The sequence below is a fragment of the Lepidochelys kempii genome, chromosome 3 (genome assembly GCF_965140265.1).
Source record: "Lepidochelys kempii isolate rLepKem1 chromosome 3, rLepKem1.hap2, whole genome shotgun sequence".
In the NCBI taxonomy this organism is placed as follows: Eukaryota; Metazoa; Chordata; order Testudines; family Cheloniidae; genus Lepidochelys; species Lepidochelys kempii.
This window is the reverse complement of record NC_133258.1, coordinates 31,369,351-31,389,534: the sequence shown is the minus strand read 5'-3', so window position 1 is coordinate 31,389,534 and position 20,184 is coordinate 31,369,351. Positions and strand designations below refer to the sequence as shown.

Sequence of the window (20,184 nt, the reverse complement as noted above, 5' to 3'; positions counted from 1 at the left end):
GTTTAGTTGGACTAAAGCATTTCAGTCTTCAGGAGACTAAACTGTTATGTGTCATTGCCAGAGAACAGGAGAGACCAAGATGCTACTAATGCCCAAGGTTTCTGCAATGGCAGAGAATTGATTAGATGGGGTATGCCCAGATGATCCTAGCAAGTGATCCAGGCTGCCTAGGAAGGCAAAAAACCTCCCAACGTCCCTGTCAATGTGACCTTTGGGAAAATTCCTTCCTGGCCCAAAATTTGGCAGTCAGTTTAACACTGAGCATGTGAGCAAGATGCATCAGCCAGACATGTAAGAAAAAGGATTCTTTGTACTACTTTGGACTGCTTGTAAAGTTTGCTGTAGAAAAAAGCACTCGTAAGCAAGACCAGGAATTAGAGACAATGGTTCAGATTTCCAACTCACTGATCCAGGCATAAACCAAGACTAATTCTGTTGATGCTTATGGAGTTACATCAGTGTAAAACTGGTGTGAAAGGAGAATTGAGCCCAATATTTTCTGAGATATTCTAAACTGTAAAGGTCCGGAGAAGAGTATTACGTTCAGACTTGTAGGGAAAATGTGATTTTTTTTTTCTTTATGAGGCAGGCAGAAATCATATTCAGGAGTTGCACTGTTACTGTGTAAAATGTGTACAGTGTAAAATGTGAGACATTTTCTCTAAATATTCTTAGCAGATAGTCAAAAGAAACATTTGTTTTTTTAAATTTAAGGAGCAAGACGAAACAGCACTTCACCTTGCAGTTAGATCAGTTGATCGAACTTCCCTTCACATAGTTGACTTTTTAGTGCAGAATAGGTAAGTGTATAATTAATTATTAAAATGCAACTGTTTGAGCTCTATGAAATAGTACTCCACATGGAGTTACAGTGGGGGTGAATTTGATGCAAAAACTTTAATTCTGTCTTTTGAAAATCTAGTTCCCCAAGTGTTTGTGGGAGGAGAACTTTATTAGCATGTGGCTAGGAAATTAATTTGAACCAACTTTTTCCCCCAACAGTGGCAACCTTGACAAGCAAACATATAAGGGTAGCACAGCTTTGCATTACTGCTGTTGGACTGACAATGTTGAGTGCCTCAAACTGCTGCTGAGAGGGAAGGCTTCTATTGAAATAGGTAAAAGGATAATGTGTACTTCATTTTAATATTTGCTACCGTTGAAAATGGTGTCTGAGAAAAGTGTAGCAATGATAAACGAAGATTAGTAATGTGTATGCATTTCCCCCTTCCGTTGTGTAACGTGTTCCACTGTATAATATCTCAATTTTTTAAGAAATGTTTAAAATATTGATTTTTTTTTTAATTCAAGTTTAAACAAAGCAGGGTGAATTGATTAAAATTAGCAATTTAAATCATCAAGTGGAAATACTTGAGGTAGAGCATCGATTTTAATCAATTTTCCCATTTCTATTTCCATTATTATCTAAAGAAAGATGCATTCTGACTGGCTGATAAAACCGTTAAAACGTGTTGTTTTGCAACTAAATAGAGCCTTTACTCTAATTTTGGTACACCTTTTTGCTACCTAGGATGGTACACTATAACTATATATATTTATTTAAGCAATTGTACAGCTATAACATTTTGAGGTTCAACCCAGACCAGTGAGAGGTTGTGTTGCCACCTGCCCTGTAACCCTGGGTGCCTAAAATGCTCTGCTGCGGCTCACAGCCCAGACACCAGCATCCAGTCGACAAGCATGTAGTTCTCTAAGTGTCTGTGTCCTGAGCAGCCTTGATTCAGTGGTCTAATCCCAGCAGCCTTTCTAAAACACACCAGCTCCACCCTGGTCTCCACCAGCCTTGGTAGTAATACTTGCAGGGTGACCACAACGCACGCCAGTCCCAAATTTCCCCAAAACCATCTGTCATGAAGTATCCAGCCCTCTCCTGGAACACTGAGGGAAGTAATAAGGTTTGTTGCGCCTTTAAAGAGACAAAAGTACAGCGTATTACTTTAACTTCAACAATCCTTTTTATTCAAACACAGCACTGAATTGGATTATAGTAAAAATAAAACAAGAGTATTAATAAAAGGACAATAAATTAAGAGATGCCGAGTAGAAAGGATTGAACAGATTACAAACAAACCAAAATAAAAATACATTTTCTAATGGCTAAAACCTAACTTAACACAATATAGATTTTGCCCAATGTAGTTTTCTCACCATTCTTTGTCTAGCATGGCTGACCAGACCCAGTGGCCAGGCCTCAATTCAGAGCACAAAATGCTTGGTTCCTTTGTCTTCTTAGGTGTAGGATAAAGATGGAGTCTCTCTCTCTCTCTCTCTCTCTCTCTCCCCCTTATATTCCCAAAGGAATTTTCTTTGTCTTACAAGTCAGGAAGGCCTCCTGGGAATTTAGTCTCCTGTGTCTTTCTGAGGTGCAGGAGCCATGTTAATTCTCTGTCTGTTGAGTTCACTCTCAGGATAACCTCGCTGGTTTAGCGTGATAGTTTTATTTACTTTTTATGTAAATGCACCTTCCTTGTCTCTGCCTGCTGACCAGGCTGGCCAGCCAAACAAATACACATTCCATTGTCTAGGGCAGACTGGGCTTATGCACTGATTGTCAGACACATTATCCATAACTCTTTGAACATACCCCATACATACATCATGCAGGAATATTAATGATGAGTGAATTATTAGTTTTCCAACGATGTCTTACATGCTACCTTTTAGTATGTGTTAAGTGTAGTGAGTATGTCAGGCCTGACAAGAGCTGTTGACAGAGTAGTGAACCATCACTGGGCCTCTGTGTCATAATAGCTTAATATTTCAGATTCTTATTAAATGTACATTTTTAGTATGTTAGAAAATGGTGAATGAAATATCGCTTATTTACTAGATGAACTTTTTGCTCATGATGTGTGTCAAGCTGCATTTGGATGGTAACTGGAATTTAATTAAACACACAAAAAAGCATATAAAATATATTTGTATTAAAACAACCTTAAATGTTTTGTATACATAAACTTCTTGTATCAAACCACATTTCACATTTATAACTAAATTATAATAAATTTAGGCCTTAACATATTTTGTATTAAATGCAGATTTCATTTTAAACAAGTTTACTGTACATTTATTATAATTTAAATACCAGAACTAAAAAATCCAATTTGAATTTAAAAATCCAATTTTTAATTTAAAAAAATTTATCCTCCCTGAAACAAAGGGCATAAACTAGTGTTTTTAAACTATTTTTGAAACCACACTATATAGCTAAAAATCTCTTTGTTTAATTGGCCTGTAAGCAGGCTACATAGTAGGGTTTTCTGGGAGCTGTAATAACTTACTATATGAAGCACAGTAAGTTATCACAATGAGCAGCAGCAAGCTAAATGCTGCGATGGTGAACTTAACATGAGGGAAGAAGATCAGCTTTAGAATAACTTAGTTTGGCTCACTTACTCAACTTAGTTCGGTTCATTTCTTGTGAAAAAATCTAATATCGTTCTGGGATCAATTAACAGGAGCATCATACGTAAGATATAGGAGCTTATTTTCCTACTCTGCTTGGCACGAGTGAGGCTGCAGCTGGAGTACTGTGTCCAGTTCTGGGTGCCACACTTTAAGAAAGATGTGGACAAACTAGAGCGAGTTCAGAGGAGAGCAATAAAAGGTTTAGAAAACCTGACCTATGAGGAAAGGTTAAAAACACTGGGAAATGGTTAGCCTTGAGGAAAGAAGACTCAGGGGGAGACCTCATAATACTGTTCAAATATGTTAAGGGCAATTATGGAGAGGACAGAGATCAATTGCTGTCCATTTCATTGAAGGTAGGATAAGCCGTAATGGTCTTACTCTGCATCAAGGAAGATTTAGGTTAGATACTACGAAAATCTTTCTAATGATAAAGATTGTTAAATACATTACTGGAATAGGCTTCCAGGGAGGTTGTGGAGTCCCCATCACTGGAAGTTTTTAAGACTAGGTTAGACAAACCATCTGCCAGAGATATTCTAGGTATACTTGGTCCTGCCTCGAGGTCCCTTCCAGCCCTACGTTTCTATGATTCTGTGATCACATAACTATAGGTTTACCTCATGTTTAATAATGTGCTCATGTCACCTATTACACATAGCAGTGTGACTTTCTCTTCTCACTGAATTGTAGCCAATGAAGCTGGAGAGACGCCGCTTGATATAGCTAAACGTTTAAAACATACACACTGTGAAGAATTGGTAAGTTTTGCATCTTCCATTATGATTTTGTTTTTATAAATAGAATTATTTCTGAACATTTAGTAGTTCATAGTGGGTATTCAGTGAGTATTTGCAGCACAGAAATACCATCAGCATCTGTTCAGTGTCCTGTAAGAAATGAATTGATGAAATCAATCCAGTATCTCCTTGACTGGTGTCCACCTATCAAAAACTGCCATAATAGTTAACTTCTTTGTTTGGCAGTCTCAACCGAGAAGCCAGTAATTGAAGCAAATAAGACCTGAGTTACCCTCTCACTCCAACACATGATTAAGGAGCATTGTTGGGTAGTGCAAGGCCAAGCTGCATCTGGTTTATTTGCTCTGTGGATAAACAGAAGATTTTAGTCTTCAGACTTGCCTGTCCAATAACTTTCTGAAGCACTAAACTCTCTGTTTTAAAAGACATAATTTGCACTTTAAAAGAAAAAAAAATACTGATTTTTACGTCTGTTCAAGGAAGTTATATTTTAACTGTTCATTACTACTGCACATGGCACTGTTATTAACAGACTACTGTGTTTCCTTAGCTTACTCAAGCATTATCTGGAAGATTTAATTCTCATGTTCATGTAGAATATGAATGGCGGTTACTCCATGAAGATCTGGATGAAAGTGATGATGATGTGGATGAAAAGCTGCAGGTTTGTGCCTGATACTATACATTTAACTTTACAAACGTATCTTTTAAAAATATTTGTATGCTTTAGATAAAATGTTACAGTGTTTCTGTAGGTAAGGGTGCAGAATAATGCAAATGAAATTTCTTAATGAAAATCAGTGGTTTTGTTTCTAGATAATTTCCTGAATTATAGTTTGTCTGCCTTTTCCTGTTGGTTTTAATTACAAAACAGTTTAGTCTGTCATGATCAGATGGTGCCTTTGTGATGTAAAGGAGGGAAATTGAGGCATGTGGTGACTCCTCCTCTTCCCAAAGCTGGCATTTTAGTGATAGTCAGCTAGTGCAGAATACAATACAATTTGTTTCAGTAAATCAAGAGTTTTTGTATTTATGTGACGCATAGCAGAAGCCAACATCAAAGATAGGAAAGGTGCTTTCAAAAGATAGTGATTCATTATAGAATCTTCACATATGTGTGAAATGTCTGAGGTCAGTGGCTCTGGTCTTGCAAAGAGTTACGCATGGGCTTCACTTCAGTGTGATTAATCCTGTGCATTAAGTTAAGCATGTCCATTGGTTTTTGCAGGATTGGGGCCTTAGCTCTGAATCCTCTCCATAAAATGCATATTTTCCTTTCCATATTCTGAGCTGGTGTTATTGATGGTTTTAGGGTAAAATTTTCAGAAGTATCTGAGTGACTAAGGGAAGTGACTAAGTCTCATTTCAAAATGGAACTTGGGGCCAAAATGTTAAGGGTATTTAGATGCTAAAAAATGCAGATTGTTGCCTAATGAGATTTTTCAAAACAAGTCCAAACATCCATTGGTTTCAGAAGCACCTAGGTGCCTAGCATCCATTGATTTCAATGGGAGTTAAGCACCCATGTGCTTTTGAAAATTCCTCTAAGTTCTGATCTGCAGCTTTAGATGCCTAAATGCCTTTTCAAATCTGACCCTTAGGAGTTATTGGGACTGAAGCTCCTAAAGTATCTGTCACATTAGAAAATGAGACTTAGGCTCTCAAGCCACTTAGAGTAACATTTTCAAAAGTGCCATAGTCACTTATATGGATGGTCCAGATGGCAGCGTGTGAGCTGGATTCAGCCTTGTGGGATTATTCAGTCTAGCCCCCAAAATGTGTCTGGCAGCCCCCAGCAGCAGCTGCCTAGAATGTGTGACAGATGTAGAGCATTGCAGTGAAATGTTGCATATGCCTGAGACCTGCTCTACAAAATGGTGTCCTTTGCACGTCACAGCCCATAAGTGTGAGGTCATGCTGCATGGAGGATGCCATTTTGTAGAGTGGGTCTCAGGCATGTGCAAGCATGTCACTGCAAGAGAGGGAATGTAGCAGGCCATTGAAGGTCAGTGCCATCTCTTGCAATCAGTGTGGGGTGCAGTAGTCTTTATGAACCAGAACAACCATAACCAGCCCTGCACTCTGCTCTTCCTCCAATCCCCACACTTAAAGCCCTGGGTCCTGTGTATCTGACAGCACTCAGTGGTGGACTGCTTGGTTTTTCTCTCTACTGCAGCTGCCATATTCTTGAGTTTCTTCCTTCCCAATGGACACAAATGAAACAGCTGAATGAGCTACATAACAGACTGATCCTGATGTGCCCTGAGTAATTCCCAGCTCTCTCATTGAGCATAAGTTTGTCCAGCCTGAGAGGTCATGTGCAAGGTGAAATGGGAGAGAGAATAGGAAGGGGAGGGAGGGTGTGTGTGTGTGTGTGTAACCTTGAAAGGACAGACAGGGCCTTCTCTGCCAAGGGCTGGTGATGCTAGGATGCTCTCACAGGCTACGTGGAGTTTTTGCTCCTGCCTGAGCTATGGCTAGATTCAGGTGCCCACAGCCATAGAACACCCTGACACACATCTTGAGTCAGGAGTGGGAGGGGTGTGCAAACCATTTGAAAGAGCTCTGGTGGCACCCTGGCTTGATGTGATTTTTCTGGGATGTGGCAAAGACAAAGGACCATTTCTCCTTGGTCAACAACCAAAACATATCTGCGTACTGTGTTTGTTGCAGTATGTGGTCCATGAATTTTAAACACAGCACATTAAAAAGTGGTGCAACAGTAATCCCAGTGCAAAGGAACAAGTAAATGCAATTGCTGCAATTAAGAAAAGAGGAGTTGATGCAGAGAATAAAGCATTTCACACCAAGTGGATGAAACAACATGATGACTTGTTCGTTGAAAGTAATGGATAACCACAGTGCCTTGTGTACTTGCTAGTGATAGTTGTGTGGAAGGAGTATATCAGCCAACATCACAGCATGCTGTACAAAGCCAAATATGAGAGGTACCCTGAAGAGTCATGTATCACTCCTATTAAGGCCTTGGAGGAAAAAAAAAACTTCAAAGCAGAGACACACATTGATGAAATCTTCAACTGCATGACTTGCAAGTCTGACTACATTTTATGAGGTCTGCCTCGAGCTAGTAAGATGTAAAAAGCCTTTTAGGGATGGTGATGTGGTTAAAAAAGGGTGTGCAATCCAGATGGCTCGTGCATTTGAGGATGGAAAAATAGAAAGGATTTTGTGTGTTGTTGTCTCACCAAACTGTAGCAAGGAGGATAAATGACCTGAACGATAATATGTCCTCAAAACTCAAGACAGTTGCTGCAAAATATACGTACTTAGCTCTAGATGAAGCATTGATGCCAGTGACCTCAGCCCACTATTAATTTTCATCTGAACTATTGATGAGGATTTCTCTGTGCATGAGAAGATACTGGAACTAGTTTGACTCAAGTGTAGTAGAAAGGGGGTGGATATTTACAATGCACTTGCTTCTGCTGTGAGAAAATTGGCAGTTCCCAAGTGTCCTTGTGCATAGTCACAGATGGAGCCAAAGCAGTGACCATCAGTAAAGGTGGATTAGTAGGTTTGCTGAGACAAAATGGAGTTGAATGTCTTACTTACTCTTCACTGCATCATATACCACGAGGCACTTGGTGGAAAATCTGTTAAAATTAGACTTTGTGTTGAAGTTGTGTTCAATGTTTGGAAGCACATACATCTGCAAAAGGGCATTCTCAATAATGAAATGTCAAATCAAAACTCTGCAACAAGCTGGAGAGCGACTTCCTCTGCTGCTGTCTCTGACTTGCAGCAATGAATATTGATGTTGACATTGAGACATTAGTGCAAGAAAAACATTTTCCTCAATGTTTTCGCTAAGAGTGAGCTATTCTCTGACATGTATTTCATTTTATTACTACTTAACACCATTAATGTCTTAATGGCTAAATCTGAAACCTAAATAAATGATCTGATTCTAGAAACTGGAATTATATTTCTGTATGTGGCCCATGCAGTTGCCCCAAAATTAGCATCCAACCCACAACATTGAAAAGAGTGGCCCACCCTCATTTTATTTAAAAAAAAAAATTAATTAAGAACTATTAAAGGTGATCTGCAAAGGATTTTTTAAAAATGGGTTTATGCCCTCTTTTGCTTCTTTATGCTGTATAAAGAAGGCCTGAAAGGCTTTTGGGTTTCAGAGTGGTAGCCATGTTAGTCTGTATCAGCAAAAACAATGAGGAGTCTTTGTGGCACCTTAGAGGCTAACTCATTTATTTGGGCATAAGCTTTCGTGGTCTAGAACCCACTTCATCAGATGCATGGAGTGGAAAATACAGTAGCAGGTATATTTATACAGAGTACATGAAAAGATGGGAGTTACCTTACCAGGTGTGGGGTCAGTCTAACAAGACAATTAAATTAACTGTAGCATATCAGGGGAGGAAAAATCACTTTTGTAGTGGTAATGAGTGTGGCCCATTTCAAACAGTTGACAAGAAGTCATTGAGGGTGGCCTGTAGAATGTGGGGTCAGAGAGTTGTCTAGCAGCCTCTCGTTCATATTCCGACCTATTCATGACAACTACAGCACCTCCTTTGTCATCCTTTTTTATTATGATGTCAGAGGAGTTTCTGAGGCTGTGGATGGCATTGTGTTCTGCACGGCCGAGGTTATGGGGCAAGTGATGCTGCTTTTCCACAATTTCAGCCTGTGACCACATTCTACAGGCCATTACCCTCTGAGCCCACTGAGGATTACCAAAAGAAACTATACCATCTGCTCAAGAAACTCCCTAAAGATGGACAGGAACAAATCTACACTGAACACCTCTAGAGCCCCATCCAGGATTATTCTATCTGCTACCCAAAATCCGTAAACCTGGGAATCCTGGACACCCCATCATCTCAGGCACTGGCACCCTGATAGCAGGATTGTCTGGCTATGTGGACTCCTCCTTAGGCCCTATGCTACCAGCACTTCCAGCTATCTTCGAGACACCACTGATTTCCTAAGGAAACTACAATCCTTTTGATGATCTTTCAGAAAACACCATCCTGGCCACTATGGATGTAGAAGCCCTCTACACCAACATTCCACACAAAGATGGACTACAAGCCGTCAGGAACGGTATCCTCAATAATGTCACAGCAAACCTGGTGGCTGAACTTTGTGACTTTGTCCTCACCCATAACTGTTTCACATTTGGGGACAATGTATACCTTCAAATCAGCGGCACTGCTATGAGTACCCGCATGGCCCCCACAGTATGCCAACATTTTTATGTGTGACTTAGAACAGTGCTTCCTCAGCTCTCATCCCCTAACACCCTTACTCTGCTTGTGCTACATTGATGACATCTTCATCATCTGGACCCATAGGAAGGAGGCCCTTGAGGAATTCCACCAGGATTTCAACAGTTTCCACCCCACCATCAACCTCAGCCTGGACCAGTCCACACAAGAGATCCAGTTCCTAGACACTACAGTGCTTATAAGCGATGGTCACATAAACACCACCCTATACCAGAAACCTACTGACCGCTATATTTACCTGCATGCCTCCAGCTTTCATCCAGACCACATCACACGATCCGTTGTCTACAGCCAAGCTCTAAGATACAACCGCATTTGCTCCAGTCCCTCAGACAGAAACAAATACTTGCAGGATCTCTATTAAGCATTCTTACAACTACAATACCCACCTGGTGAAGTGAAGAAACAGACTGACAGAGCCAGAAGAGTACCCAGAAGTCACCTACTACAGGACAGGCTCAACAAAGAAAGTAACAGAACGCCACTAGCCGTCACCTTCAGCCCCCAACTAAAACCTCTGTAGTGCGTCATCAAGGATCTACAACCTATCCTGAAGGAGAAACCCTTAATCTCACAGATCTTGGGAGACAGGCCAGTCCTCGCTTAAAGTCAGTCACCCAACCTAAAGCAAATACTCATCAGGAACTACACACCACACAACAAAAACACTAACCCAGGAACCAAACCCTGCAACAAACCCTGGCGCCAACTCTGTCCACATATCTATTCAGGGGACACCATCATAGGGCCTATTCACATCAGCCACAGCAGCAGGGGTTTGTTCACCTGCACATCTACCAATGTGATATATGCTATCATGTGCCAGCAGTGCCCATTTGCCATGTGCATTGGCTAAACCGGACAGTCTCTATGCAAAAGAATTAATGGACACAAATCTGATATCATCAGGATTTACAACATTCAAAAACCAATCGGAGAACACTTCAACTTCCCTGGTCACTCAATAACAGACTTAAAAGTGGCAATGCTTCAACAAAAAAACTTCAGAAACAGACTACAATGTGAAACTACAGAACTGGAATTAATTTGCAAACTTGACACCATCAAATTAAGCCTGAATAAAGACTGGGAGTGGATGAGTCATTTCAAAACCTAATTTTACCATACTAGTTTCCCCCTACTGTTACTGACACCTTCTTGTCAACTGTTTGAAATGGACCACCGTCATTACCACTACAAAAGTGATTTTTCCTCCCTTGATATTCTACGGTTAATTGAATTGTCTCATTAGACTGACCTCCCACCTGGTAAGGCAATTCCCATCTTTTCATGTACTATGTATAAATAGACCTGCTACTGTATTTTCCACTCCATGCATCTGATGAAGTGGGTTCTAACCCATGAAAGTTTATGCCCAAATAAATGTGTTAGTCTCTAAGGTGCCACAAGGATTCCTCGTTATTTTGTTGAAAAACTTTTGTTAAGTTAGGTAACTTTTTAAATTCTTTTTTCTTTTTTTTTCTTTCTTTCTCCCTGCTATGTTTTACCTTAGAAGTTTCTGACTAGAAATCGTGACTAGAAATTTGGTAGCTAAACTTTCATTAGTTTAGCTCTTCCAGTATCACCATTTCATTAGTTTTCCAGTCATTGTATAGTCTTCCAGCTTAAATAGGACCTATATTTCCAAAGTTAAAAATAAATTAAAAAACAACCCTAAACCAAAACTTTTCACACCACCTTTATACATCATAAAGAAAGGGAAAATGGTATAAGCCTATTGTTTTCCTTTGCTGGTCACCTTTAAGGAATGTCTCGGCAATCAGATTGTTGGATTAGCTGAATAGTTCTTGCCCTGTCATTCTGAAACAAATGTCTCCTTCACTGGAATATCACTTCTGTTGGGAATACTGTCTGTGCAGAATTCTTATTCTTGGGTCTTATCTCCTTGGTGCAGGAGAGATGAAACTTCTCTAGTGCTTGTGATTTTTTTGACCTTTGACAGCAACATTAATGTCATAAAGAATGAACCAGGTCCTTTACTGACTGTTGTGTGCCAGCTCCTGCAAAGTATAAATGCTACTTCCTTCCCTTCAGTTTCTCCTTGACTGTCTTCAGTGATGGAGTCCTTTGCAATAGATTGGGGTTCATAGGCCATTTGCTGCAAGTCTTCATTGGATCCTGATAAGGTTTTGTCCTTATTATGTGGCATTAGGTATAATAGCCATATTGCTGTGTAGAATATCCTTTTCCTGCTATAAACCTTTCTTTCAGCCAGCTCCATTATGGTTGTTAAACACTTTAGATCTTCTTGTCTGTTGTGTCCATCCATTGATTGCTTAATTATTTTGAAGGCTAGAAGTTTGTTATATCAAGTGATTCTAAAGTAACAGAAGGGGGGAGGCTTTCATATTCTAAATGAAGGTGTGAATTAGTACAATTGGCTGTCATTCATGTCATTTTGATAACATTTTTTTTAACCAGTTGGGATGCTGTGCTTTGAATCATGGATATAGGGACAATAGCATATGTGTTCACTAGACTGTGGGTATAAATACCTACTTGGCCTGAATGCAGTTGCTAAATGGCTCATTTTATTTATACCAACAATCTATGCAGCTGTGTGTTTATCTAACCTTATTTTTAAAGGCATATTTATACTCCTGTTGATCTCTGGAATGTTACAACTCAGTCCTGTGCTAAACATATGAACCCATGACTCTGTCTATTACAGTTATTATTAGAGAACAGTAATTACCAATGACTGCTGTTACAACAGGAAAAATAAGTCTGAAATACACATAGCAAACAGATGACTTGCGGCAAAACTCAAAGTGAACTAATTAGGGCACATATTGATAGTGTGCACAGGCTGATCAGCAGTCCCTCCCTCCCTCCTGTCAAACTCACCCATCTCTCTTTAATTCTTCTATGAATTGGACCTACTTCCTCTTTAGTAAGCTGAAGAGAGCTGGCGAGAGGCTTGGACTCCTGTGCCATTCTTGCTTATGGGTAACATTTTCAAAAGTGTGTTAGTTGCATAAGAGCCTAAGTCTCACTGAGTTTCAATGGGACTTAGGCACTTCTGAAAACGGAACTTGCGTTCTAAGTCATTTAGGCACTTTTGAAAATGTTATCCTATATTCTTATGGACCAGAAAGCTTTACTGGTCTAAATCGGAGGATTTGTATTATTGAAGGGAGTTACCCTGCTAGGTACATTCATGGACTATTGGGCGAAGTATTTTTCTTCCTTTTTGAGAGTTTGGTTATTAATGCTGTCGTGGTTATGCTTGTTCATCTTTAATAACTGTAAGATTAAAAGGTAAAGTAAGGTTTTTACATAGGCCTGAGTGATATTTTGCATAAGAATATGGGGAGTAGTTTTTAAAGAGTATTTGTATTCTAGAAAAAAGAAAAGGAGTACTTGTGGCACCTTAGAGACTAACCAATTTATTTGAGCATGAGCATTCGTGAGCTACAGCTCACTTCATCGGTTGCATGCATCCGATGAAGTGAGCTGTAGCTCATGAAAGCTCATGCTCAAATAAATTGGTTAGTCTCTAAGGTGCCACAAGTACTCCTTTTCTTTTTGCGAATACAGGCTAACACGGCTGTTACTCAGAAACCTGTATTCTAGAAGCATTTTTTAACAAAGGAGTTTCTAACTTTTGAGTTTCACCTTTGTTTGAAGTGGAAGAAACCTTGTGCATGTAAACATAAGTAAGGAACTACCCTGCTCCAGTTTGTAAATCTTTAGTCTTTTGTCCGAACGGCTCACAACAATATCTTATAATTATTAGAATAGTGGTTGTCCCAGAGCAGCATAGACATCTGAACATTCCATCATGTCTAGTACAACATTTGATCACATAGGTACAAATATCTGCAAATCAAGAATCTTTTGTGGCCTTTAGCAAGTTCATTAGCATGATGATAAACTTTTATTTAAATTTAAGACTTGATATACACAGCTGTCTTGTATTGTGACAAATAAATTATAACAGCCTGAAATCAACTTCTGTTTTCAGGCAGAATTCTTATGAATTGAAATGAGGTTTTTTAAATAAAAGTTCTGATAGGCAGGGCTTGAAAGATCCACTCAGAGAGAGTACTTAGTTTTCTTGAAGAAGTATCATTAGCTATTATATAAGCTTTCTTTTTAAAAAGGTAATTTTCTGGCTCGTACGATTGGAAAGACAACTTTCCACATGTGGAAAGTCTGTAAACCAGTGCAATACTTTCACTGATTCTGCAGCAGACCAATTAATTGCTTCTACTTAGTCTCCTCATAGCTCTCCCTGAGAGGTAGCAGAATGGAAAGTGTTTACAAACTCTTGTAAATATCACTGTGTCTATGCAGAATCCTGCTCAATTTTACTCTGAAGATGCTGGGTAAAAATGAATAGCAACTGAGGTAAATACTGGACCTGTTCGCTGGTAAGGAGGCCTTGAAAACAAAGGTTAGATGAAGGGTAGTTTCTCCTCTCGAACCCTCACAGCGGGAGACAAAATGTCCCTTTGCTTTTTCTGTAGCCCTTAGGGGCTGGGGAGCATTAAACTTACTGGATAATTACTACATGGGCCTGTGGTGATATTTGGGCCTACAAATTTACTCTAATTGTGAGTTCAACTGTGAAAAGCGAGTATAAGTTTATAAAAGATCACAGTAACCTATAACAACATACGTTGGTGGGAAAAGGTACATATGGGAGACCAAGAGACTGAATTAGTCCAAATTAAAAAGCCAAGATCAAGATCAAGTACTGTGTTATGATCATATTTGGTAAACAAGAAAAGTGTGGAATCAGAAATGAAACTGATGTGTCAGGAATGAGGCCTAATTGATGGACAAAATAATTAAGAGGATTGGGCTATTCCACATATAACTCCCTTTTGGGGTCCTTAAGGAAAGATACTTTAGGAAAAAATTGGCTACTGGAGCAAGCTTCACCATCATGGTTGCCTCCCCTACCATCTCCTTGGATCCCAGACCTGCTTCATCTCAATCCTGAAAGCTGTCCTGACCAGAGAGGGAGGCAGATAACATCACTATCTCCACCAGCTCTGTCTGAATCCCAACCACCACCTGGGATGTGAGACTTTGTCTCTTTTATCCACCCAGCCACCCGACCAATGTGTCCTTTTCCTGTCCTACCTTATTTCTTCTCTTTTCTTTCTGTCTAATAAGTGTCTGACTTTGCTGGCCAAGACTGAATACTTTGCAACACTGCTGTAAGCCTGTGACTAGAAAGAGGCAACTAAAAGCAATGTCCCAAACAGCCAGAAGTTGGTAGAAGTTTGCCAGGTCTTGGAGTTTCTGATAAAACTGTGGGCTCTGCCTGTATCTTTCTAGTAGTGAGGCTGCAAATGAAAGTCAACCCCAGAGAGAGACATTTTCTATCTTTGCTGTTCTTTTCTCTCCCTTCTTATGGGTATTCGTTTTGTTTGGTCTTCTAGGAAACAGGATCAGACTTTAACAACAGTGACAACAGCTCCAGTCCATCTCTACTAACTTCTTCTCTTTTCCCCAAAAGGACAGTTAAGACCATCTTTAATGCTATCCTAATGAGGGTTTTTTCCCTTCTAAATACTCTTACCAGCTAAAGGGAAAGGGAACAAGGGATTTTGTTAAAATGAAAGCCTTATTTAATATGTTATGTTTCAAAATGTTTTACTGTTTTTTCTTTTCCTTCTGTATCTTTAATGAAAGGTTAAAAGGATTTTAATGGTGTGTTTAACATGGTACTAAGTAGGCTGAGGTTTCTATATACCAAACCGTGGATTGTGTTTAAAACTGTTCAGTGTTGGATAGTAACTGGATTATGGTAACACCGTTAGCCCATATATTCTATCTAAATTAATACAACAGGCCTGATATAAAAGATAGGGCAGAGGGAGAGCACACTGGTAGGAATCCCAGCACTCTCCCATATCCCAGCAGCTTATAGAGTTAGGATAGCTTTTCATCTAGGTGTTGCCCCTGGTCGGTGAGGCCCCTCATCTAACATAACAGTCTCTGGCAAGTAGCTATTAGGTGTTGGGTAAAATTTCTAAACCACATGTGAGAGTTGATGGATCTGGGCAAGAGAGAGATTGATGAAATACGTTAGAAAAGACAAGAAGGTATTGAGGGAAGGGGAGAGAGGAAGGGAGAAGGATTTTGGTGGGAGAAGTGGGGAGAAGAAAGGAAAGAGGTTAGAGAGAACAATGTAGGGAAAGAAAGAGAGATGACAAGGGGCTGCAGGGTGAAAGAATGAAAAAAGGGAAAGAAACGTTAGACATGGCACGGTCAGGACATTGGACTGGAACTTCGGAGACTTTTGTTTTTTTACTGGCTCTACAATAACCTGCTGTATGATCTTGGGTAGTCTTTTCTTCCCTCAATGTGTGGGTTTCTCTCCCTATCCTTTCTTTGTCTTGTCTGTTTAGATTGTAAGTGCTTTGGGACAGGAACTGTCTTTTATTATGTATTTGTGCAGTGCTTAGCACAGTGGGGCCCAACTTTCATTTGGGACCTCTCAGTGCTGCAATAGTACAACTCATAGGTGGTGGCGGTGGTGGTGATTATGATGATAATGAATAGACACTAGGGAAAATATAGTGAAAGATGCACCACGATCTATTATAGAAATGAGGGGGAAAAGTTATTGAAGCCAAGAAAGGAAAGAAGGCGCAAGAGAGAAGTAGTAAGCTACATCTAAAAATATAATAAAACAGCAAATTGATTGAGACCATTTGTTACAATTAAATACATATCCAATAAATGGTGCACAACCATTTTTTTTTCTTTTAAAGTATATGAGGGAAATGTGGCTTTAAGGGGAGGTGTGGTCAGGAGTGGTAGTGGCAGCAACATAGGTCTGATACATTTGAAGAGTTAGTAGGCATAGTCCTCTGGCTAGCGAGTGTTGTGTATATATTTCAAGCCTTGCTGAATTTCTTAACCTAACTAATGTAATATCCATGTGTATTTTTGTTTTGGTTTGGTTTTAGCAACCCAGTCCGAATCGGAGAGAGGACAGGCCTGTCAGTTTCTATCAGCTGGGATCAAACCAACTTCAGCCTAATGTAGCATCTTTGGCAAGAGATGCAGCAAATATTGCTAAGGATAAACAAAGAAGTTTTATGCCTAGTATATTACAGAATGAAACCTATGGAGCAATACTTAGTGGCAGTCCACCTCCCATTCAACCTGCAGTACCTGTTACTACAAGTGCACCTCCCCTACCTCCAAGGAATATTGGCAAAGGTACTAACGCTGGAAAATATAGTGTTTTAGAAGAAATGGGATCATAACATTTTTTTTCTTACATTTTGAAGATTTGTTTTACAGTTACTTTGCACAGGTAGGTATTGGAACTATTTACTGATGATTTTTTTTTTTAACTTGAAGTGAATCTGCACAACATATTCTGAATTTGATTTACATTGTATGGGCTAGTGAAGGAAAATATATTCTGAATTCTACTTCAGGTATACAATTTGTGTAAAAATAATAGATGTATAAATAAAATCAATAAAGCTCAAGCTCGTTATAAGAAATGAGTAACAGCCCAGATGATCGACTTCATCAATTGCTTCTTGCTAGAGCTCCAACTTTTAAAACTTTTATTTCCTAAAGATGTCTCAGTCTGATTTGTACTGAACTTCCATTACCATCTAGCTGTTGTGGAAATGCTTCTCTTTAAAAGGGGCCAAAGAGAGTATGAAGAAAGATAGGCAACAATAACATTACAGACACTCTTCTTAAATCTGTGCTAGAAAGTGTGGAAATAAAGAGTGAAATATAAGATACATACACAATTTGGAGAACTAGGAGTTTTATGGGATTGGTAACTGACCAAAACATAACTCCCATTACTCATTATCAGGGATCCTAGAAATCAGTTTGCCATGGGAAAACACAGAATTTGTGTTTTTACATTTTGTGAAAAAATAAAAACATATATTAACTATTAATTAAATTTTACTGATAGTACTAGTGTCACTTATTCAGTGTGCACAACCTCCCATTTTTGTGGCTGATTTTTGAATGTGCTTTAAATTTACATACCTAAACATACTCCAATCAACTGCTTCCGGCATATAGAATTTACACAGTAGCATATGGAGAGGTTCATGTTTTAATGCATCTCAAATTTCACTTCAGCCTCCAGATGTGAGTAATTAAAGTTACGAAAAGATGCCGAAAACTTTAAAAATCACCTCTAAAGACTGTTTTCAGAGGAACAGCCGTGTTAGTCTGTATTCGCAAAAAGAAAAGGAGTACTTGTGGCACCTTAGAGACTAACCAATTTATTTGAGCATGAGCTTTCGTGAGCTACAGCTCACTTCATCAGATGATACATCTGATGAAGTGAGCTGTAGCTCACGAAAGCTCATGCTCAAATAAATTGGTTAGTCTCTAAGGTGCCACAAGTACTCCTTTTCTAAAGACTGTGTCACTGAGTTTCGCAAGGACAAATTTCACATTGATGGTAATGTGCTATTCTGTACTGTATGCAGCAAGGCTATAGATTACATTTGGAGGCAAACAGTTGAAGAACACATAGAAAACGCTAAACATAAACTGACTGAAAAGAAACAAAAACATGAGACTGAGACAGCAGGGCCATCGATAACAGTAAAGAAACAATGCAATGTGACTGGATCATTCCAGCATTCTTGTGCATTAAAAAACACACACAATTTTCTGAAAATCTAGAATATAGACATAGAAGTATTTAGAATATGTAAGCAATACAAATTGCAATTCTATTTATTTATTTTAGTGTAATAATTGATGGCACTGGAGGCTTCGAACTTGCTTAAAAGTTGTAAATATATCAATAAAACATTGTGTTTAATGGATACCTATGTATATTGTGGCTAGGGAAATTGAAGTTCAGCATTTCATTTTAATTGTGGGAAAAGTGGATTTTTATGGGTTTTTTTATTGGAGAAATGTTGTTTTTTTTAAATCACAGAAAACTAGGATCTCTGCTAATTATCCTCTGTTCAAAGGCCTATATGAAATCAGTAGGTCTCACTTCTGTTCATAAGGGCCAAATGCTCACAAAACAAAATGCTCACTTCCATTACAATCAAGACTCTTACCTCTAGATATAATCCCTCCAGGCCAAGCAGGTGGAAAAGCATGGAGAAACTTGCACAGCCAGTCCTTATACTGTGATAGTTTCCTGGATAAGGATTTCAGTCTCTAATGCCTTCAGCAGTCTGGCATCTTTTCTGCATGCCAAAAGTATTTAAAACTATAGTAATGCAAGAAAGTATTATTCATATACATACAGTCTTTTATACTAAAATATCTCAGACTTTGTGTATGCATGACTTTCTTACCTGCCCTGTAACATAGTCCACACACCTTGTGTAGAGTGAATACTCGTCTTCAGGTATGACTTTTTATTGACTATTGAATGAACAATAAGACAGCATAAAGTACAGCATTGCACAACTGACCAGATATGTGAATGGTTTTTTCATCCTCCTTGGAAGCATCACGTCATGGCTGAAGTTAGGATATAGGACTTGATGCACCATTTCTGTTTTCGGATGGCAAATCACAAGTCTACAATATGATGAGCTAGCTCACGTGATATGGGTGCAAGCATAAAAAGTGCATAAAGTATTATTTTTGGGTGGAAATTAAGTGAGAATACAAAATGGTTAGCGTGATTTCATATGTTTTTTTTTAAAAAGGCTGTGAAGACATTTTGGGAAGGCGGAACCCAGCTGAGGATATTATTCTACTCCTTGACTGAATAACTAAAATGGTGGTTTTGCCCTTTGACTAAATTTTACTCCTGAGCAAATGTACTATTTCACCCATTGCCCTCTCATTAAATGGCAGACTTCCAAAACACACATTTATCGTTGTTCTCCCACCCGCCCCTTACAACTTGGCACCCATACAGTGCAGCTCATGCCAGGAAAATATGCCTCCTGGCTTAAAAAGATTTATTTGTTGGTATATTTTACTCTAGCAGTTTGTTTCATTAGCCTCTTTCATTTTCCCAAGTGAACATTATGATGATATCACTGATCTTACTCCTGTTAGCTGCCTTTATTATTATTATCCTCTTAATTTTAGAACGCTCTTTAAATCTTCTGATCCCTTTGTATCTTCTCTCCATGCAAATTAATGCTTATTTCTATTTCACATTAACTGTGTGTTTCATCCGATGAAGTGAGCTGTAGCTCACGAAAGCTTATGCTCTAATAAATTTGTTAGTCTCTAAGGTGCCACAAGTACGCCTTTTCTTTTTGTGTTTTTCATCTTTCCTTAATATGGTGATCATGCTCTCTGCGTAGGCATATAATTATATGGTACTAGCAAAATGTTTGCTGTAAAGGATTGCTTACAGTGTGCTCTGGTGAAACAGGGAGACTGCATTTTAGCCTTATAATGGAGTAAATTAGGAACCACTTATAAATACAAAAGCAATGCCATGTAAGTGCTACAGCTGTTGGTCTAAGTTTGGATGAAGCCCTGAAATGCAGTTTTGTGGAAGTTCCAGGTCAGAACTGACATTACCTGTTGAGTCAGCATGTTCACAGACCCTTACATGTTTGTTATGTCCCTTTCTTGTAGTGTCTGGAGGCAGCAGTCAGGGGTTAGTGATTTTTCATAGGACTCACCTTTTAATTTCTTGTTGCGAAGTTTTTGCCTTTGCCAAGGCTTAACCAGCCTCAAATTCATAAGCTGTGAAATGGATTATAAACCTGACACATTTTGAAATGTTGACCTGAGACAAGCACTTATGGAGC

General features: G+C 39.0%; 1 protein-coding gene across 3 annotated transcripts in view; it reads left to right on the top strand.

Moving 5' to 3' along the window:
- ASAP2 (ArfGAP with SH3 domain, ankyrin repeat and PH domain 2) overlaps window positions 1-20,184 on the top strand; it is a 168,161-nt gene that overhangs the window by 129,170 nt on the left and 18,807 nt on the right. For all 3 annotated transcript variants that reach the window (XM_073336056.1, XM_073336057.1, XM_073336058.1), the window contains 5 exons: window positions 715-800; window positions 1,003-1,118; window positions 4,123-4,190; window positions 4,741-4,854; window positions 16,411-16,666. In XM_073336056.1, coding sequence (XP_073192157.1) covers window positions 715-800; window positions 1,003-1,118; window positions 4,123-4,190; window positions 4,741-4,854; window positions 16,411-16,666 — 640 coding nt within the window. The remainder of the gene's footprint in view (window positions 1-714; window positions 801-1,002; window positions 1,119-4,122; window positions 4,191-4,740; window positions 4,855-16,410; window positions 16,667-20,184) is intronic.